At 43.2% G+C, this 21108-nt stretch overlaps 1 protein-coding gene and 1 long non-coding RNA gene across 2 annotated transcripts in view; one reads left to right on the top strand and one right to left on the bottom strand.

Moving 5' to 3' along the window:
• The window catches only part of LOC311001314 (uncharacterized protein), an 86842-nt gene that overhangs the window by 40567 nt on the left and 25167 nt on the right, over positions 1-21108 (top strand). Inside the window, exons 3-8 of the mRNA XM_083992363.1 lie at positions 986-1307; positions 1394-1711; positions 1873-1989; positions 2108-2470; positions 4112-4429; positions 9587-9735. Of these exons, the coding sequence (XP_083848489.1) occupies positions 986-1307; positions 1394-1711; positions 1873-1989; positions 2108-2470; positions 4112-4429; positions 9587-9735 (1587 nt within the window). The remainder of the gene's footprint in view (positions 1-985; positions 1308-1393; positions 1712-1872; positions 1990-2107; positions 2471-4111; positions 4430-9586; positions 9736-21108) is intronic.
• Positions 2141-5092, bottom strand: LOC311001395. The gene is made up of 3 exons (XR_014596170.1): positions 4969-5092; positions 4177-4296; positions 2141-2211 (listed from the first exon to the last, which is right to left on the bottom strand). It is a non-coding gene; the product is annotated as an uncharacterized lncRNA (long non-coding RNA).

The following is a 21108-nucleotide window of genomic DNA, read 5'->3' as shown; positions in this document are numbered from 1 at the left end:
GAAGGTCTCAGGACCGAAACGTTGCTCAATAAAACCTCTGCAAGTGATGACAGTGTGCGGGAGCTTTTTCTCATGATTCTCATCTCATTGTAAGAGTGAAATGCTCTCTACAGAGTAGAGTTCCCCTGCAAATCTGTCCAATCGACGAGCGCCTTTTTCAGCTGTGTGACATTGATATTCATTATTCATAAAGTTAGGTGCTTCAGAAACGACGGTGTGGTGAAAGCAAAACCGAACCAAGTGATAAATGCAACAATGTTACAACTTTCAGCTCCACTATCGAACCGAGTTCCTGTTGGTCAGCTGTGAAAACGACCTCAGATTAACCACAGAGCAACTGAACATTTAGGCCAAAGTGCCTAAATCAGTTCAATTAATCAAATTGTGTAATATATATAATTGCTGCCAAGTGACTGATAACACTGGGGAGGAGAGGAGGAACACCAGTCCACAGGGTCATGTTATTTTACACCATGCATGTCTCAACACCTGTAAACCTAACACTGTGAATTTTACACAACACCCTCTGATTTAAAAAGGAAAAACAAAAACCATGACAATCTGGAATTATTAATAACAAAGCAAAGTGTTCCTTTCAATTTACATTACACACTTATACTTTTAAAGCTTTTATCTGAGCTTTTAGACGAGGGGTTCTCCAGACAGGGACTGTTTTCAATGACTGATATACATGGTCAAGTCTGAGATTTCATGTATCCAGAGGAGGGTTTTAGTGGCGGTTGTAGTAGCGTTTATGCAAAAATAACGCTTTATGAATGAGACCACCAGAGTCTCCATGGCAACATGTTTTATAATATCAGTAATAAGATCATATCTGAGTCTAAGTGAGAGTAGAAACATCAGAGTGATTTCATCAGTGATGGAGGGGAGGAGTCCACCTCTGTCAGGTCTGGATCCACACTCACTGTGTCTCTGTCTGTCTCTTTGTGTCCTCACAGTTTCCCAGAATGCCTTGGGTGTAGAGGTGGAGGTGTATGAGGGGGCGGAGTCTGTGCTGCTGCCCTGTCAGGTCACTGTCACTGATCCTAAGATCAACGCTGTGTCATGGAGCGTTGAACGCCTCTCAGACAGGATTGTTCATCTACGTGTTCAGAGTGGAGACAAACTCACAGACCAGAACCGGGACTACGCCAACAGAACATCGTTGAGAACCGACTCTCTGACAAATGGAGACCTCAGTCTGATCCTGAAGAACCCCACAACCAGAGACAGTGACATCTACACCTGCATCTACAGAGAGAAGGGGGTAGACCAGAGCCGTCAAGAAGTTCACCTGAAGGTCACAGGTCAGAGCTGTAGATACAGGTGAAAGATGAAATCCTCCTGCCTGCTCCTGTCTGATGACATCATCATGTGCTTTCTTTTATCTCAGTCAAACAACAGGTGGAGGTGGAGGAGGGGGAGGAGTCTGCCCTGTCCTTCCAGACCACAGCTGACCTGCCTGAAGACGTCAGAGTGGAGTGGACGGACAAAGACAACAGGAAGGTCCATGTGTATCAGAGCGGTTCTGTAGAACAGGACCAGGTTTACAGAGGCCGAACAGAGATGAAGAAAGACCTGATGAAGACTGGAGACTTCAGTCTGATCCTGAGAGAGCCCAGAGGGGGAGACTCAGGAGAATACATCTGCAGTGTCTACAACAAGGATGGAGACTTACTGGGAGGGACAAGAGTGGAGCTCAAGGTCAAAGGTCAGAGCTGTAGATACAGGTCAGAGATCAGAGCTGTAGATACAGGTCAGAGGTCAGAGCTGTAGGTACAGGTCAGAGGTCAGTGACAGTGTTGTGTTGTCTGAATGTGTGATTGTATTGATTGTAATAATTCCATGTCATGTTGTTTGTGTCGACTACAGAACGTCCTCCTTCTCCCTGGGTGATTGTTGGAGCTGTCCTGGGTGTTCTCCTGGTTGTAGCTGCTGCTGGAGCTGCTGGATGTTTATATTGGTTCATAAAGACGGGGGACGAAAAATGTGAGAGAGTGAGAGAGAGAGTCTGTTGTGTTTATGTGTGTGTGTGTTTGTGTGTCACGTTCCATACGTTCTGCTGCTGCTGTGTGATGACATCATCATGTGGTTTGTTGTCTCTCAGTCCAACCGGTGGAGGTGGAGGAGGGGGAGAAGTCTGTCCAGCTGCCCCTCAGGTGGACTGACAGGTGGTGGGTGAGGATGAAGATGTGTTGTATCAGAGGTGACCTGTCTAAAGACGTCACAGTGGAGTGGACAGACATAGGCAACAGGAAGGTCCATGTGTATAAGGACGGTTCTGACCAGCCTGAACAACAGCACCAGGATTACAGTGGCCGAACAGAGATGAATGAAGACCTGATGAAGACTGGAGACTACAGTCTGACGCTGAAACACATCAGATTCAAAGACAGAGGAGGATACTTCTGCAAAATCTACAAGGACAGAGACTTGCTGAGAGAAACAATAGTGATTCTCAACGTCACAGGTCAGAGCTGTTTGTCTCTTGTAGTTTCTTTGTTTTGTTGTTTGTCTCTGTTTGTTTGTGTCTAGTTGTTTATTTCTAGGCCCTGTTTCAAAAAGCGGGATTAGTGGAAACTCTGAGTATGTTGAGCCTGAGATGATGGAAACTCAGAGTTTTCCGTTTCAGATAGCCGGATCAGCATAATGCCGAGTCAGTCGCTATGGCAACATGTGCTGTGAAGCAAACCTGAGGGGGCTCTCATTTTCTCTGCTTTCTTCTGTTTTAAATTTTGCTCGCCTGACTTCTGGACCCAACCTGAATGTCCCATGAGGTGGGCACAGCTGACCATTCAACCAATCATGCTCATTTTTCTGAGACAAGCGCATGGATGTTACTCGTGACTCACGTTTAGAGAGGCACAATTGGCTGGAAATTGTCACATGGGAACAGATGCCTTCAGGGTTCACAAAAACTCCGGGAGACAGTTGTGACAACCACACATTCACAAAATGGTCAAATTATCGTACATTTGGACCTTTTGGGGATTATTGATCGTACAGAGGGCCAAATTATCTTACAAATACGATAATTATCGTACACCTGGCAACACTGCTCCACGGTGGCATGTGGGAGCGAGGGCCCTATCATCACCAATTGCGACCCTATTGTTTTCCTCTATGTTCTTCTTCTTTCTTCTTCCGGGGAAGTCCTACTTCCCATGCATAATCAGTGAAAAAAACTTCACAAAAATGTCCGACCCCATGCCAGATTTACTCAACTCCAAGGACATGTGCTGCCCCCCTCTACCAAAGCAACGGTACATGCTACAGTTTTGAAACTTCACCAAAATGTCTACTTTCCACAGAGTTTAAAGCATTCATACAAGCACAGTCATCCGTACACACTGCAATACTCCTAGGAGAGGTCACTGCGAGCTCCGGCCGGCTATACAAATAAAATTGCCTTGCCTTGCCTTGCCTTGCCTTGCCTTGCCTTGCCTTGCCTTGCCTTGCCACGCCACGCCACGCCACGCCACATAAGCCATCATTGTGAATCGTGTCATCTGTGCTCCACTGATGATGCTTCTTGTGCTCACGGTGAACGCGCCTTCCCCAGGCTCAACATACTCAGGGTTGATTGAACCAATTCTGATCAGTTGTTCTGAACCAAAAACTCAAGAGTTTTCCAGCTCAGGCTCAGTCAACCCTGAGCTAGGGATTTGACTCGTTGAGCCTGCTTCCTGAAACGGGGCACTGGTTGTTTGTTTGTTTGTCTCTAGTTATTTGTTTGTTTCTGGTTGTTTGTTTGTTTGTTTGTCTCTAGTTGTTTGTTTGTCTCTGGTTGTTTGTTTGTCTGTTAACCCTGACTAAAACTTCTGCAGCATCACCTCGACCCAGTGAGCTATTAGACCAACCTGTACCGGGGTTCATGTGATGCTGAAATCGTAGAGACCTCTCCTGTTACTGTGGTAACAGCAGCAGTGTTTCCTGTTATTGTTGTGCATTCCTCATAGTGGAGCTGGCTGATCTCTCTTGGTGGATGGTTGGTGCTTGGTTTAATTCAAGCTTCAAGATTACACCATAGTCTGGATGCTGTCTGATGACATCATCATGTGTTTGTTGTCTCTCAGCCCAACAGATGGAGGTGTGCTTTCTTTTATTTCAGGCAAACTGGTGCAGGTGGAGGAGGGGGCGGAGTCTGTCCTGCTGTCCTTCAAGACCACAGCTGACCTGTCTGAAGACGTCATAGTGGAGTGGACGGACAGAGACAACAGGAAGGTCCATGTGTATCAGAACGGTTCTGTAGAACAGGAGCAGGTTTACAGAGGCCGAACAGAGATGAAGAAAGACCTGATGAAGACTGGAGACTTCAGTCTGAAGCTGAGAGAGCCTGCAGTCAGAGACACAGGAGAATACATCTGTAGAGTCTACAAGAAAGACAGAGACTTACTGAGAGAGAGAAGAGTGTATCTGAAGGTCAAAGGTCAGAGTTGACAACATGTCACCGTTAACTGATTAATACTATCGCTTCATTTTTTAAAATTTTGTCTCTGGTTGTTTGTTTGTCTGTTAACCCTGACTGAAACCTCTGCAGCATCACCTCTACCCAGTGACTATTAGACCAGCCTGTACCAGGGGGTCATGTGATGCTGAACCCTGTTCATCCTGTTACTGTTGTACATTCCTCATAGTGGAGCCAGCTGATCTCTCCTGGTGGAACGGCTTAAAAATTACAATCATAGTCTGGATGTAGTTAGAGACTTTGATGCTGCTGTCTGATGACATCATCATGTGCTTTGTTGTCTCTCAGGCAAAGAGGTGTATGAGGTGGATGGGGGGGAGGAGTTTGTCCTGCTGCCTGTCAAGATCACACCTGACCTGCCTGAAGACGTCACACCTGACCTGCCCGAAGACGTCAGAGTGGAGTGGATGGACAGATTCTACAGGAAGGTCCATGTGTATGACAATGGTTCTGTAGAACAGGAGCTGATTTACAGAGGCCGAACAGAGATGGAGAACAACCTGAAGACTGGAGACTTCAGTCTGATCCTGAAAGAACCCACAACCAGAGACACAGGAGTCTACTACTGCAGAATCTACAAGAAGGACAGAGACCTACTGGAAGAGAGAAGAGTGGATCTAAAGGTCAAAGGTCAGAGTTGACAACATGTCCTCCTTCCCTCCTCCTCTCTCTTCCTCCTCCTTCTGTCTTGTGGTCCAGATATCAGCTGTTTATAGAGGTTGGTGTCAGGTTCAGGTTCTGTTCAGCTCTGCTCAGTACCAACTCACTCGTACACAGTAAAATCGCCAGTGTTAATATAACACTTATAGAGTTAATATAACACTAGAGAGTTAATTTTAATACTACCTCAGTGAACATATGGTCCCTCTCTACAGGGTTTAAAATGTACACTGAACATAGAGTTAAATTCCACAGTCAGTTTTACTCTGGTAAGAGTTAATATTTTACACTACACTACAAAGTGTCCATCAAGTTTTACACTATGTTAGAAGTAACACCCATAGTGTTGTTCACATTCAACACTGTTGAGTTAAGTGTTAAGAAATAACTTTTCCAGTGTTGAAACTACTTAAAGGGATAGTTCAACATTTAGTCAAACTGGCCCATTGCCATAATCCCTATAGTCATAGCAGTAGGTTCGTTACCTTTAATTGTCGGTGCAAGCTATTTTTAGAACGGCAGAGCAGAGCCGTGAGCTGCTCAGAGCTACGCTACGGAGGCTCATGGGATTTCTTGGTTTCCCTCATCAAACTCATCAAATACACAATCCAACAACTCCACAACGCTCTGGTGGACAAGTTGTGAGCTGCACATTCACCACACTATGAGATAATAACACAACGTTACCACACAGAGTTGTTTTAGAGGGAAATACAGAGACTGTTGATGAAAAACTGTCCCTGAAGGCAACGTGCATCAGCGATTTTACATGAATTTACCTCTAGGTTTAGTAAGTTTTACAGTTATTGAAAAAACAGAGTGATGGACTTCATAATTTGTAATGAGTTTAAATGGACAAAAGTTTCAGCAGCATGGGGGCTACATTTTTGGGAAGTTTCAAAACTAAAACATGTAGCGCTTTGGTAGGAATTTTGAAAGTTTTTAAATGTAAACACAAACGCTTATTCTGCCCCCATGTCCTTGGAGTAAATCTGGCATGGGGTCAGATATTTCTGTAAAGTTTGGTGAGTTTCTGGTTCTTCACTGAGGAGATTAAAACCTGCTACTGCTGTCTGATGACATCATCATGTGTTTGTTGTCTCTCAGAACAACAGGTGGAGGTGGATGAGGGGGAGGAGTCTGTCCAGCTGTCCTTCAAGACCACAGCTGACCTGCCTGGACACGTCAGAGTGGAGTGGACAGACCATCATCACAGGAAGGTCCATGTGTATCAGAACGGTTCTGTAGAACAGGACCAGGTTTACAGAGACCGAACACAGATGAAGAACGACCTGAAGACTGGAAACTTCAGTCTGACTCTGAGAGACATCACAGTCAGAGACGAAGGATACTACACCTGTAGAGTCTACAACAAGGACGGACACTTCCTGAGAGAGAGAAGAGTGGAGCTCTGGGTCAGAGGTCAGAGTTGACATCATGTCATGTTTTTAGAGTCTTTTTTTTTCACTAGAAGGTATTCTACTCTCACCGGTGTAGAATTAACTCCGAGAGAGTCAATTTACTTTAACACTGAATATGTGACACTGACAGTGTAAAACCTTTGTGAGCTTCAATTATTTTCACCAACACTGGAAGTTATCTTGCTCAGGTTCCTCTACAGCAGTGGTTCCCAACCTTTTTTGGTTTGTGACCCCTTTTGACATCACAAATTTCTGGCGACCCTGCGTCCGCCAATCAAGATGCGGCAGATATTTTTATATGCTGCATTTTATTTGAACTCGATTTATATTCAAGTGAAAGTATAGAATAGAGTTGTTTTAGATTGTGTGTGGTGTTTTTGGTCATAATTTTAAAAGAATAAGAATTACTTTAAAGGGACATTGTGTAGGAATTCCTCCCATCTAGCGTTGTGCTTGTATATCACAAGCAACTCAGTCATATTTTTCATGCTGCATTCAGGTGAAATCGGTTAGATGGCAGACGGACAACAGCCGCTGCACGTAACGGCATAAACAAGTGTAACCCTTTTACCACCGGCTTGTGTATTAAAACCCACCTTATATTATGAAGATGAAGCTTTAACGCTTATCAAATGTTTTATGGTAAAAGTCACATTTCAAATAGAAAATATCAGTCTAGGGTAATGTATGATTCTCACTCTTAAATAACGTTGGAGACTGTAGGGAATACACTTGACCTGTATCTTAATACTTCATTAATGAAACACAATTTAATAAAACCAAACACAATGATCTCAGTTTCAGGAAATGTATTAAAGTTTCAGCAGGAAAACACACATCCAAACCTTTCTTTATGAAGAAGAGAATATAGAAAATAAAAAATAGAACCCCGGGGTTTTAGAGTTTTTGTCTTTTCTCAAACTGTCTAATTTTATTTTTGAGTGCACTCTTTTCTACTTTCGTTGGCGCGCTTTAGTTGGAGCTCATGATGGAAACCTTTTGATACCTGTACTCCCGTGTGTCTGTGAAGTCAGCCAGACCAGGCCGCAGCTGATGAATCGCTCGCTCGTTGTGGTAACGACCGTCTCTGCCCGCAGCAGCTCGCAGCGGCGGACCTCCGTCTCCCACGGCAGCAGCGAAGCGTCCTCTGTGTCCCTCGGCAGCAGCGAAGCGACCTCCGTCGACGACTCTCTCCCGAGACGACTCACCGAAGCTCCTCCCGTCCGTGCAGGCGGCGTTTCCCCTCAGCGAGGCCCGTGGTGTTAGCCTAGCTCCCGTGGTGTTAGCCTAGCTCCTGCTAGCTAACGGAACTGAACTCGTCTTCGTGTTCACCAAAACACAAGCAGCGGTGGAGAGTTGGACTAAACACACTCCGAACACGTCGCTCAACTACAGTTCACAGTCACTCACTCATAAAACTCCACACTGGCGACACACAGTCCCGAAGTCTCTGCTCTACGCCATTAACACGTTGCTCCTTCTTCTTCCTCGCTCGAGTCTCTCTCCGGAAGTGTAAACATTCAGGTCATGACCTCACGCATGAACTCACGCACGTAATGTAACGTAATAGAATTACTTTTAACTTCTTTTAAAGGCATACACATCCCATGAAATGATGTTTTTAAAGTTACTCATTTTAAACATTAATTATTTATACATTTGAATACATTGTTTATATGAAATAGTTATTTATGTAGATTTTAACTTCACCATGAACTGGCATTTTATACTTAACTTATTCCCATGAAAATAATGAAATAAATACCACTGATATTTATCAGAGTATTACACAAGCCTCTATGTAAACAAGTGGTCCGTCAGCACGAGGCAAAACAATACACGTGACAATATGTTGTCATGGTGATGTGGTATTGTTTTACCGTCTTTCTCTGGACTTCTGTGACTAAAATGACATCTGGTTTGTTAGCGACGGCCGTCTGCCCGACTGCAGGTGAATGCAGCATCAGTGTAACGCTCCATTCCTCCTCACTGCGTTACCGCGGTGACTTTTCACAGACGCCACCTCCACCTGAGCCGACAGCTCCGGTGTCTCCGCTGAGTTTCCGTGGTTTCCTACCGTCACGCTGCCACTGAACGTCAAAACATGGCGACACCACATGGCAGCAGCACCGAGCTTACCCGCTCCATGGAGATATGAATGATATGAACGGCTCATTCAGAGCTGAAAGGAACACTTCACTTTGTTGATGGGGGGGATTACTGATTAATGAAAAACAGACTGAAGAACCAAATAATTGATTTTCATGAATAGATAACAGGAGAACTTACACAATGTCCCTTTAAAAAAATGATTGAAAATTTGATTGATTTTTTAAAAATCAGTTAACTACTAGACATTTCAGGCAACACCATTTGAATTCCTGACCCCAGGGTTGAAAAACACTGCTCTACAGTTTTGTGGTTCTTGACTGAGGAGGTTAAAACCTGCTGCTGTCTGATGACATCATCATGTGTTTGTTGTCTCTCAGGAAAACAGATGAAGGTGAAGTCAGGAGCAGAGTCTGTCCAGCTGCCCTTCACGATCACAGCTGGACTACCTGAAGACATCAGAGTGGAGTGGAGGGACGAAGACGACATGAAGGTCCATGTGTATCAGAACGGTTCTGTAGAACAGGACCAGGTTTACAAAGACCGAACAGAGATGAAGAACGACCTGAAGACTGGAAACTTCAGTCTGATCCTGAAACACCCCTCAGTCAGAGACAGAGGAGGATACACCTGTAGAATCTACAAGAAAAATGGAGACCTACTGAAAGAGAGAAGAGTGGATCTCTGGGTCCAAGGTGAGAGTTGACAACATGTCCTCCTCCTCCTCCTCTTCCTCCTTCTGTCTTGTAGCCAAGATACCAACTCACTGGTACCAACTCAACACTGCAGGAACCAGACGCAGCATCAGCTTCTACATCTGTCCACTCTTCCTCTGGTACTGCTTCTGTCCTTCAGGTTTCTTTACTGAGGAGATTAAAATCTGCTGCTGCTGTCTGATGAAATCATCATGTGCTTTGTTGTCTCTCAGTCCAACAGGTGGAGGTGGTGGAGGGGGAGGAGTCTGTCCTGTCCTTCAAGACCACAGCTGACCTGCCTCGAGACGTCAGAGTGGAGTGGACGGACAAATTACACATGAAGGTCCATGTGTATCAGAACGGTTCTGTAGAACAGGGCCAGGTTTTCAGAGGCCGGACAGAGATGAAGAAAGACCTGATGAAGACTGGAGACTTCAGTCTGACCCTGAGAGAGCCCAGAGAGGGAGACACAGGACTCTACATCTGCAGAATCTACAACAAGGACGGAGACTTACTGAGGGGGACGAGAGTGGATCTCAAGGTCAAAGGTGAGAGTTGACTGTAGCATCCCTGGCTGAATGATGATAATTTATACAAACTCAAATCATATATCCTTGAACTCTTGCAATCACAAGTGAAATCATGAAAATCACGTTTTCATAACCCATTTTAAACGGGGAGCATACGTCAGTCCGACTGCCCAAAAGTCCGACGGCTATTTTCTCCGACTACCCATTCTACAGTGTTAAGGTTAGGTTTAGGGTAAGGTTAAGGGTCAGGGCTACTAAAGTCGGAGGAGTAGGTCGGACTAATGGACGCAAAAATAAAGAAATGTATGGTCGGAGAAATGGGTAGTCGGACAGACATCATGCGCCCATTTTAAACCACTGACCATCTCTGATAGAAAGCTGTATGTAATTGTTTTTAACTTACATTCAGATTTTTAACATGTTATTTTTATATCAAATAAGCTGTTTTAACACACACATATTATCAAAGACAACATATGGCACACAAGTACATTTTTAGTAGGGCTGGGCAACGTTTAATGAGTTATCGCAAATAATAACGCATTAACTTGCCCAGCCCTAATTTTTAGATTAATCAACACACATGAATTAAACACGGAACTGACCAGGTAGCTCAGCTAATGTTGATGAGCATTTACGCTAGCCAAAACATGTTGTAGACACACGTACACACACGTACACACACGTTCACACACATTGGATTGGATTGTGTTTTTACCGGATGGTCTGTTCCACAGGTGACTGACATTTCTCATGTTTGTGGAAAAGTATTTAATTAATTAGTTGCAATCAAGGTGTGAAGAGGAGTTCAATCAATACATTTAAAATGTTACAGACAAAGATCTCCTCCTCTCCCTTTAACATGTCCAACTGGATGAAGACATCCCATCTCTCCTCCACCATCACACTCAGCACTGTCTCTGGTTGTCTGTCTCTGTCTCACCGTCTTCTGTCTCTACAGAGAAGAAGAAACCGCCGACATTAGGAAGAGAAGAAGATCAACTGATGGGTGAACAAGCCGTCTGATTGGTCAGTTCATCAATCAGAGTCATCGGTGTGTTTGATGACGTCCAGATGATGAGCAGGATGTCTCCATGGAAACGTCTCTCTGGCTCTCCTCTTCACTTCCTGTCCTGCTGCTTTGAGCCAGGCCTTGACCTTTGACCTGTGACCTTTGATCTGGGCTGGTCCCAGAGACCAGGTCCACCAGAACCAGTGCCTTGTGTCCAGCAGCATCAGCTGTGATGGGACCGGTTGGATTTTCCAACAGGTCCCATCACAGCTGATGCTTTGAATTTAATCCATGAATTTAAGACCATTAAGTACTGTATTTAAGACCATCTTAAGAAATTTCTAATAAATTTAATACTTTTTAAGACCTTAATTTTAGATACATGAATTTAAGACTTTTTAAGGATCCGCGAATGTTGTTATGATGGAATGTGAAGCCCTTTGAGACAAACTGTTTGTAAAAACGGGCTATACAAATGAAATTGCCTTGCCTTGCCTTGCCTGCCTCAACACATGGGGCGGGTGCTCTACCAACTGAGCTAAACACCGCCTATCCTGTTTGATTTTTTTTACTTCTTTTTTACTTTTATATCTTGTCACATTCTATTATTAATAAAAACCAAAACACTCTGACTGTGATTGGTCCCTCTCTGATCCAGGGCCACGCCCACAACCACACCGTCAGCTGAGAGGTCAGAGGTCAGCCACCATAGTGCTACTGCTACAGTGGTGAAGGCTTCTGGAAGCTGCTGGTTACATGTGGACAGTATCCCACAATGCATTTCACTCCACCAGCAGTCACAGAGTAACAACACAACCCAGGGGAGAGGAGGGGAGAGGAGAAAGGGAAGGAGGAGAGGAAAGAAAACACACCTGCAGGTTGACCACCTTACCTGTATAAAGTGTGCGTATAGTGTGAACACACACACAGTGTAACAACACAACCCAGTGATGACTCCACCCAGATGTTCACATCTGTCTCCTCACAACTCCAACACTAGCCATGTTTCCATCCAAAGTGATTCGAATTACTGGGAAATGCGCATTATAAGAAATTCGAATCGTGTGTGTTTCCATCTACGGACTGACGGTCTGATTTGAACACATTAGATATGTCTGCATATGTTTATTACCTTCATAACGCGACCTGTCCGTGTGTGTGTGTGAGAGAGAGAGACTTTATTAATGGTAAACACTGGATGCGCTGGTTGATAAGTTTGGTTTTTACTGAGGAGGAACTATGAAGAAGTGCAGTAACATCATTCTGAAGGTGTGTGAGGGCTGTTCCATTGTCAGATCATCAAGTCAGTGAGTCAGTGAATGAGCCCTTACTGCCCCCTTACCGTAAGTCAGCACCGATGCTGACTTTGGGTAGGGGAATTACCCACAGTTCATAGCGTTGTGAAGTCAAACACATGAGATGCCGTCGGAACGCAAGTGTTAAAAAAAAAGAGTAAATTAACACACGTGGACAGTAGGGGTTGCACAGACTAGTCGACTAATCGACTAGTCGACTTTACTGCTCCACAATGACGTTTTGAGCATGACGTCGACTAGTCGCTGATCATGTGACAGTACGAGAGAAGAGCGGCTTGAAACAACAGCTGAGTGGCTGAATAAAAAAATTACGAGCGCCGTCAAGCTGGATAGAACGAGCGCGTACCAGACAGGAAGTCGGGCACAGAAAAGGCGAGAGAATCCGGTCAATTTTCAAAATAAAATAAATGATGATTAAGTTTGTCCGTCTATGAATATTTGTCAGTTGCGTCTGCACACAAGACACACATCCATACAGCGCTAGAGACAGACCTGTGTGTGTGTGTGGAAAACCGAGCAGCCTACAGACGGGTCGATGTTTGACCGGCGCGGAGAGAGCAGGAGAAGCTGCTGCCTGCGAGACGCCCGTGAGGACGCGCACAGCGCTTCCGCGGGCAGTGTGTCCGGGCTGCCGGCAATTAAAAAAAAAAAAAAAACTCCGCTCATATCGACAGCTTTACGTCGCGCACAACAACAACAACCAACAACAGCAACAACCAACCAGGAAAAACAAAAACTGTGAGTGAAACTGTGACTGAGCAGGACTGTGTTGCTGACGAGGCCTGTGTGTCATTTTCCTCCCTAATTGTTTAACGGACAGGAGCTACAGTAGATTATCTTTTGCACTTGTATAGGAGTGCATATTACAAAAAAACAAACAGATTTACAGCTTGTTGTTTATAAAGCTGCTGTTCTGTGGACTAATTTCTGTGCATGAGCGTCTGTCAGTGAAAAGCTACAGATTGTTGCAAAGCTTTTCCCTCCTCCTGTGATTTATGATGGGAAAAATATGAATGACGTCATCAGCGACTAGTCGACGTCGACTCGACTTTCATAACATTAGAGTCGACTTTAAAAAATCTGAAGTCGTGCAACCCCTAGTGGACAGAGAGAGCTCCGCTGTCTCTTTATTGTTAATGGACAAGAGCAACAACCAAAAAAAAGAAAGAAAGAAAAAAAAGAGAAGAAGTTTACTGTCAGTGTTAACGTGCAGTTTGTGATTATTGATGATGATTTGATCAGATCTGATCCAGGAACATTTTGTTTTGAGTCAGTCCACCTCACACACCTTGTGCGTGTTGAAAGTACGGTAAATTATCGGCCCAAGACCGGAGTCAACAACATGTTGTTGTCAAGGTAACGTGTTGTGAGAGTGGGTAAGTGCTGTTCCATTCATGTTTACAGCATCTGGACCCTCACAGACTCTCACACTCTGTCACTTAGAGCTGACGTCACTTTAGTCAGTGAGGGTTCAGGGCTTGAGTCTTTAGGGGGCGGATTGGAATTGGGGGAACGTCTGTTCTCCTCTGGCTGTAGTGTGGCGTCTGTCCAGCAGAGGGCGGAGTCTCACCAGGGCTGTGTGTGTGTGTGTGTGTGTGTGTGTGTGTGTGTGTGTGTGTGTGTGTGTGTGTGTGTGTGTGTGTGTGTGTGTGTGTGTGTGTGTGTGTGTGTGTGTGTGTGTGAGTGACTGTAGGAACTCCTCTGATCGATCTGAACAGTAGAAACATCTGGAAACGTTCCAGGTGTGTGTCTGTGCGTGTGTGTGTGTGTGTGTCAATCTGGTTTCTATAACGACGACACACTTTACTGCTGCTGGTCTCAGAGTCAGACCTTCAACTACAACCCCCCCCCCCCTCCAACCCCCCCTCCTCCTTCATTCCTGCTCTAACTCGTCCCAGATGTTGGAGGATCAGACATGAAATGGAGGTGGATGTGACATGTGTAGACAGCGGCCATCTTACATCACTCTGTGTGTGTGTGTGTGTGTGTGTGTGTGTGTGTGTGTGTGTGTGAGTGAACGGCATCATGGGAAACGTAGAGACAAGACAGGACAGACAGCAGCAGTGAGTGACATCACTTCCTGTCTGGTCAGCAGCTGGAATGTGGCGGCGAGTGGGGGGGCGGAGCCAACAGGAAGAGAGAGGAAGTGCTGCTGTCAGAGGTCACGCACCTCACCTTTCAGCACGTCACCATGACGACGCCACAGAGGCAGAGGTGGTGGCGACGGGCTGGACCACTTCCACTCTGATCATGGAAACATCAACACACACACACACAGTTTCAGAGCTGCAGCTCGTGTCCATACTGAATATTGTATTATTGCTAAAAACTCAAATGAAACTCAAATTTGCACATTTTTCAAAATACAGAAATGTCACAGCTGTATTCCTCAAATTGTAAATGTCAAAAAGTTGCACAAAACCCTTTCAAACCACAGAAAATTTATTTTTAGTGTGTACATAACATTGTTTTTGAGATTATACGCTATAACAGAAACTAAAATAAAATCCACACTGTTCACAATTTGCAAAAAGACAGCATGAACATCAAAATAAATCATTTACAATAAATAAAGTCTCTAAGTGTGACAGATACTCACAAGCATTTACAAGTTTGGACACCCCTCTCTCGCAAAGAGGGCCAGATTTGGTGAGGTGAAAATGTGTGGGTCGGATCCTTTGAACCTTTAACACTATGCAAATGAACTATTTAATACATGTTTTTATTACAAATCGCATTCTTTTCATTTCTTCACATAGAATATTAATAAATATAAACAAGGTTTAACCAAAACTACTCTTCTTTACACATTTGAAGACCACATAAAATGAAGAAAAAGTCTGTCAGGAAGCTTAAACATATCTAGGTTCATTTGAAACATTGTATATTATATATTATATTATATCATATTTTAGAAATGGGCTGGCAAGGGTCAAGGGTTGCGCAGCTAGAGTGCGGCCACAGGTCTGGTGAAATATAAAATAGCTTAAAAAAGCTAACACGGGCCAGACTTTGGACATGCCTGATATACAGTACATCTTTGTAAAAGATGGAAAATACCGTGAAATTCTTTCAGTTGAACAACAGAATGATTTTCTCATATTTTCTCCAACTCAAAAACAAACAATATACTTACAGGCAAGGCGAGGATCTGTTCCCTCGATGAAGTCGGCTTCATCTCCACTGGCGACGCAGCTCGAAAACTACGCACAGGTTGTAAAATCGTTTCGCGCTTCTGGGTTTTTGCAGTTGCAATTCTACCAGCATCGAAATGCAAACGGGATAGCAGGCGCTTTTTTTTATTTTACACCTTTGACCAACTGGGATAAAACAAAATCCAACCCTCTCTTTATTACTGCTGTTTCTACCTTAGAGCAGAAGTAAGCGGAATGTTTGTGTTAATATAATATAAGTCTTAAATAGTTGTATCTTCTGACAGCAATCACTTCTATAGAGTGTTTGGTCTGAAACACGGGTCTGTCAGTCACTCTGCTCTGCTGTAAGCCGAGGAGAAAACTTATATGGGATAAAACAAAATCCAACCCACTCTTTATTATTGCTGCTTCTACCTGAAATCTAAGGCAAATTGTACAGTTTTTTTTACAACTCGTCCCGGTTTACTATTGGACGAGTTGAGTCAGTCATTTTATTGCATGGGGAGAGATTATGTTGTGGTAACTGTGTGAAGAGTTTTGAAAAGCTGTAACATGTTTGACTAGTAGCTAAGAGGAAAGTGTGCAGGATTTTCTTCGCCTAGTCCACGTGTTTCTCCTCCTCCGATGCACCTTTCTGCCTACCGGTGTGCAAAAGTGTTTCCATTCATCTACACGGTGTGTTAGATGAATGATATGATAATAACGTGTATGGGTGATTCTTAGACTACGGGCACTTTTATGTTCTTTGGTCATATTTAAAAAAAAATACACATCATATTGTACAAAATTCCACTTTCTTTGTCAAACTAACAATAAAACCACCTTAGAAAAAATGTAACACCTTTCTATTATAATTTTTTCATACTTTTCAACATTCTTACAATTGTCAAAATCACTGCTTTCCCCTTGTCGCACACCCAGACTTTTAAACTTCAACAATGAAAATAATGTTTAAAAATGTGATTTATTTGAAAACTTGGCATGAAATTCTTTCAGTTGAACGACAGAATTGTTTTCAGTTTTCTCTAACTCAAAAACAAACAATGTACTTACATGGCATGGGTCTGTTCCCTCGATGAAGTCGAGATGAGTGGGCTGACTCTTCGTCCGACGCAGCTCGAAAACTACGCGCGAAATGTTGGCCTTTTAACAATAAATAATATTGCAAGTAAGAGGAAAGTGTGGCGGGATTTTCTTTGCCTAGTCCACGTGTTTCTCCTCCTCCGATGCACCTTTCTGCCTACCGGTGTGCAAAAGTGTTTCCATTCATCTACACGGTGTGTTAGATGAATGATATGATAATAACGTGTATGGGTGATTCTTAGACTACGGGCACTTTTATGTTCTTTGGTCATATTTTAAAAAAAAATACACATCATATTGTACAAATTCCACTTTCTTTGTCAAACTAACAATAAAACCACCTTAGAAAAAATGTACCACCTTTCTATTATCATTTTTTCATACTTTTCAACATTCTTACAATTGTCAAAATCACTGCTTTCCCCTTGTCGCACACCCAGACTTTTAAACTTCAACAATGAAAATAATGTTTAAAAATGTGATTTATTTTAAAACTTGGCATGAAATTCTTTCAGTTGAACGACAGAATCGTTTTCAGTTTTATCTAACTCAAAAACAAACAATGTACTTACATGGCATGGGTCTGTTCCCTCGATGAAGTCGGCTTCAAGTCGGAAGTTGGAATCCAGACCAGATGAGTGGGCTGACTCTTCGTCCGACGCAGCTCGAAAACTACCCGCGGGTTGTAAAATCGCTTTGCGCGTCTGGGTTGTCGCAGTTGTAATTCTACCAGCATCGAAATGCAAACGGGATAGCAGGCGCTTCTGTCTGTATTAAAGGAATAGTTCAACATTTTTGTGAAATTGGCCTATTGCCATAACCCCTATAGTCATAGCAGTAGGTTCGTTACCTTTAAAGCAGAACTATGCAGGATTTGGGCTGTAATTATTGTGGCTCAGAGTCACTGTGATGGTAGAGTGACCTATTATGAGGTGAATGGGGTCTAGGCCAATGCGCTCACCCCCCCCCACTGGCTGAAAACCGCACTTGCAAGATCAGTCCTCCGTCTCGGTGTAAATCTCATCAATGGATAGAACTATCGCGAGAAACTGCCTTACGGCAGTACGAGATAAGAACGCAGATGACGTCATGCATGTCATGAATCGTGATTGGTTTGAGTTCGGAAAGTCGGAGGAAACCATGGAAACATGTTTGTACTGATGAAGTTCGGCTTGTGGCTAACACGGAGATAATGCTAACAGACACACACACACCATGGATCTTTTATAAGATAATGTAATACATCATGACACACACACACACGCCTTCGCGTTTTGGAACCTTTATTCATGTGTGTGTATGTCTGTGTCTTTGTGTCTGTGTGTGGCCGTGTTAGCGTTAGCTCCGTGTTAGCATTAGCTCCCTGTTAGCGTTAGCTCCGTGTTAGCATTAGCTCCGTGCTTAGCAAACACCGCTCTCTACCTTCAGCAGTAAACACAAGCACGTGTAGGGAGGGGGTGGAGGAGGTGGGGCGGCGAGTTTTTTTTTTACGACAGTGACATGTGCCTCCTAGAACTGTGGGGGAGCCCCGGAGAGGGAAAAAAAGAGAAACCAACGAAGGAGCGAGCTATTTCCGGCCAAGTTGCATAGTTCTGCTTTAATTGTCGGTGCAAGCTATTTTTAGAACGGCGGAGCAGAGCCGTGAGCTGCTCAGTAAACAATATTTTGTCTTCTCCTGGTTACGTGCTGGCAAGCGAATTCTCTCTGTTGCCCTCAGGTCATTGCTATGTTTCACCTGTCTGCAAGACTTTTATCCCCTCTGCTATTCGCCTCTTTAATTCTTGATAATGATTTTATTCCTCTTACCATGCACATTTTATTGGTCAAACATGTGCAACGTATGTATTTATTCACTTTATTCAACTGATCTTTGACAACACTGTATTCCTTGGCATTCTATTCTATTTATTTACCTTGTTTCTTAGGCTATATGTATTTATTGTGTGTACTGTGTTTTTGGACTGTGCAAGCTGCTGAAATCAATTGCCCCTGGTGGGATTAATAAAGTTGTTTGAAGTTGAAGTTGAAGTTTCTACCTGAAATCTAACTCAGATTATTACAGTTTGGTTTACTCGTCTCGGTTTCCTATTGGACGAGCTGAGTCAGTCATTTTATTGCATGGGGAGAGATTATGTTGTGGTAACTGTGTGAAGAGTTTTGAAAAACTGTAACATGTTTGACTGCATTCTTCCTTTAGTTTAGCAGCTTCCATCTATTAACCTCAAACATCACGTAGTGTCCCTTTAATTCCTCGGATCAACACACCTGATGCTGCAGCCAGAGCCGAGTGTAGAGGAAGCAGGTAGCGAGCAGAGCCGAGTCCCATCGACTCCGAGGAGGAGAGGAGGAGAACCGGGGATCAGGAGCTGCAGCCCGGGTCATCAGATGCTGCTGGTCGGTAATTCAACCGCTGTTTCTTCTGGTGTCCTGTCTTTTTTTTTTTTTTTTTTAAAGAAGGAGGGAGAAGATCATATCAGGCTATTTCAAGCGTCTTTATTAGCTATCTGACGAAGATTAAACCAAACAATGAATGAGCAGCCAGCCAGCCCCTACAATGTGGACATAACAGTCTAACGTTATATTTATCAAGTCAAGTCACAATTTATTTATAGGCTAGAGCACATTTAAAACAACATCAGTCGACCAAAGTGCTGTACAATTGCAAAAAAGCACAATATAGTTAATCATAAACACTAGGCTACAACAAACAAACAAAAACAACACAGGGATGATAGTCAATTGAAAACAAATTTATATTATATTATATTTATAGGCTATTTGAACTAATTGCCTTGTTGTTTTACAGCTACTTTCTTTTTAATGTAACTATATCACCGTTTAGACTAATCTGATGTAAAGTTTTTAAAACCAATGATTGGACAAACATTACTATTTATGTGTGCACGTTTTTGTAATTAGTCATGGTTATCATAGATTAGCTGGGCTAACGGTTAGCTACCTGTTTAACTTTAATAACTCAGTGACTCAGTAAACGCTCCATGAACAAATATTTTCTCCAGCGGATATCTGAGTTCCAACATGACTGAGCTAACTGGAGTAGTTTCATGTCGTGTCCCACAACGGGAGGGTTTTAACAGCTGACGTCCTGCTGTTAGCTTAGCTGCTGCTGTTAGCTTAGCTACCGCCGTTAGCTTAATTAGCGATCGCCGTTAGCTTAGCTACCGCGCTTAGCTTAGCGACCGCCGTTAGCATAGCTACCGACGTTAGCTTAGCTGCCGCCGTTAGCATAGCTACCGCCGTTAGCTTAGTTGCCACCGTTAGCTTAATTAGCTACCGTCGTTAGCTCTGTCGTTACCTTAGCAACCGCCCTTAACTTTGCTACCGCCGTTAGCTTAGCTACCGTTAGCTTAGCTACCGTTAGCTGTCCCTGTCAGCTGAGCCACTGATGCTTTCTAGACACTGTGATTCTCTCAAACTGAATAAATACAACACATAGCAACACAAAACACACACAGATAAATAGTAATGTTTCTTTAATCATTTCATATTTGTCTAAAAGGTGATAGGATGTGAAAAATATGATATATTATATTATATAGCTAAACTCTGGTTCGTTACTACTGTTCTCATTCAAATTACGTGCTGGTTTTCTACCCAGAAGTAGTTGTAAAAAACAAGGAGATTCGGTCTATTAAAAAAATAGAGTATCTTTGATGAAAGACAAGAGGATGGACAGGAAGCATGGATGTGTTGTAACAGATCCCTGACAGGAACACTGCTCACCTCTCCCACAGAGCACCGGGGCCAGAGGGAGAGTTTTGGCGGGACAAAGGTCTTTATAGAAACATGGAGTTACACCAGAAGAGGACCGGGGGAAACACAGGCTGATGAAGGTTCCACCTGAGGAGGAGGAGGAGGAGGAGCAGCTCACAGACATCAGGTATGGAAACAAAAAATATACATTTAGTGTAAAATAATCGTATGCATAACGACAGGTTACACTTGTTCACTTGGAGTTGTTGGATTGTGTATTTGATGAGTTGTGAGGGAAGCAGTCGTAGCATTGTCCTGACAGACAGCGACCAAGACAAACGGCTATGAAAAGGTGTATTTATTTATTTTCATTCAAGATTCAAGATTCTTTATTTGTCACATGCAAAGTTAAAGTGTACACTTACAACAAGCAGTGAAATGAAGTCCTGACTACACCCCCCAGAGTGCTGTCCCTCATATAAAAACATATTAAAGGAAATTTTAAATATAAATAACATTCGATAATATAACAACAACAGCAGCAAGTAGGCATTTCAGTATAAAAACATCCAAGTTTAAAATGGATGGATAAAAGTTTGATATGGACATCACAAATACATTGAGATGCTTTGCTTGAGTGTGTTTAGCACAAGTGCTAATTTTCAACACCAGTCCATATGATAGGTGGCTAATCTAAAAATACAGACCATATTATCAACAGTAAAACCAAGTGCATGACACTACATCATGACAGTAGCAGACTAAAAAATACAGAGCACAAGATCAACAAGAGGAGATTGAGCAAACAGAAATCATGATCCAACAGTAAAAGTAGTAACAATGAAAAGGTCCATATTTATACATGTGAGCGTTGTTGTTTTGCTTTTAATCCTCTGTTAATTTAATTTAATTTCCTTTATTTGTTTAAGAGGGACAGTGTACATC

This window comes from Trachurus trachurus (genome assembly GCF_905171665.1).
Source record: "Trachurus trachurus genome assembly, chromosome: 18".
In the NCBI taxonomy this organism is placed as follows: domain Eukaryota; kingdom Metazoa; phylum Chordata; class Actinopteri; order Carangiformes; family Carangidae; genus Trachurus; species Trachurus trachurus.
This window is presented reverse-complemented; position numbering and strand designations above follow the sequence as displayed.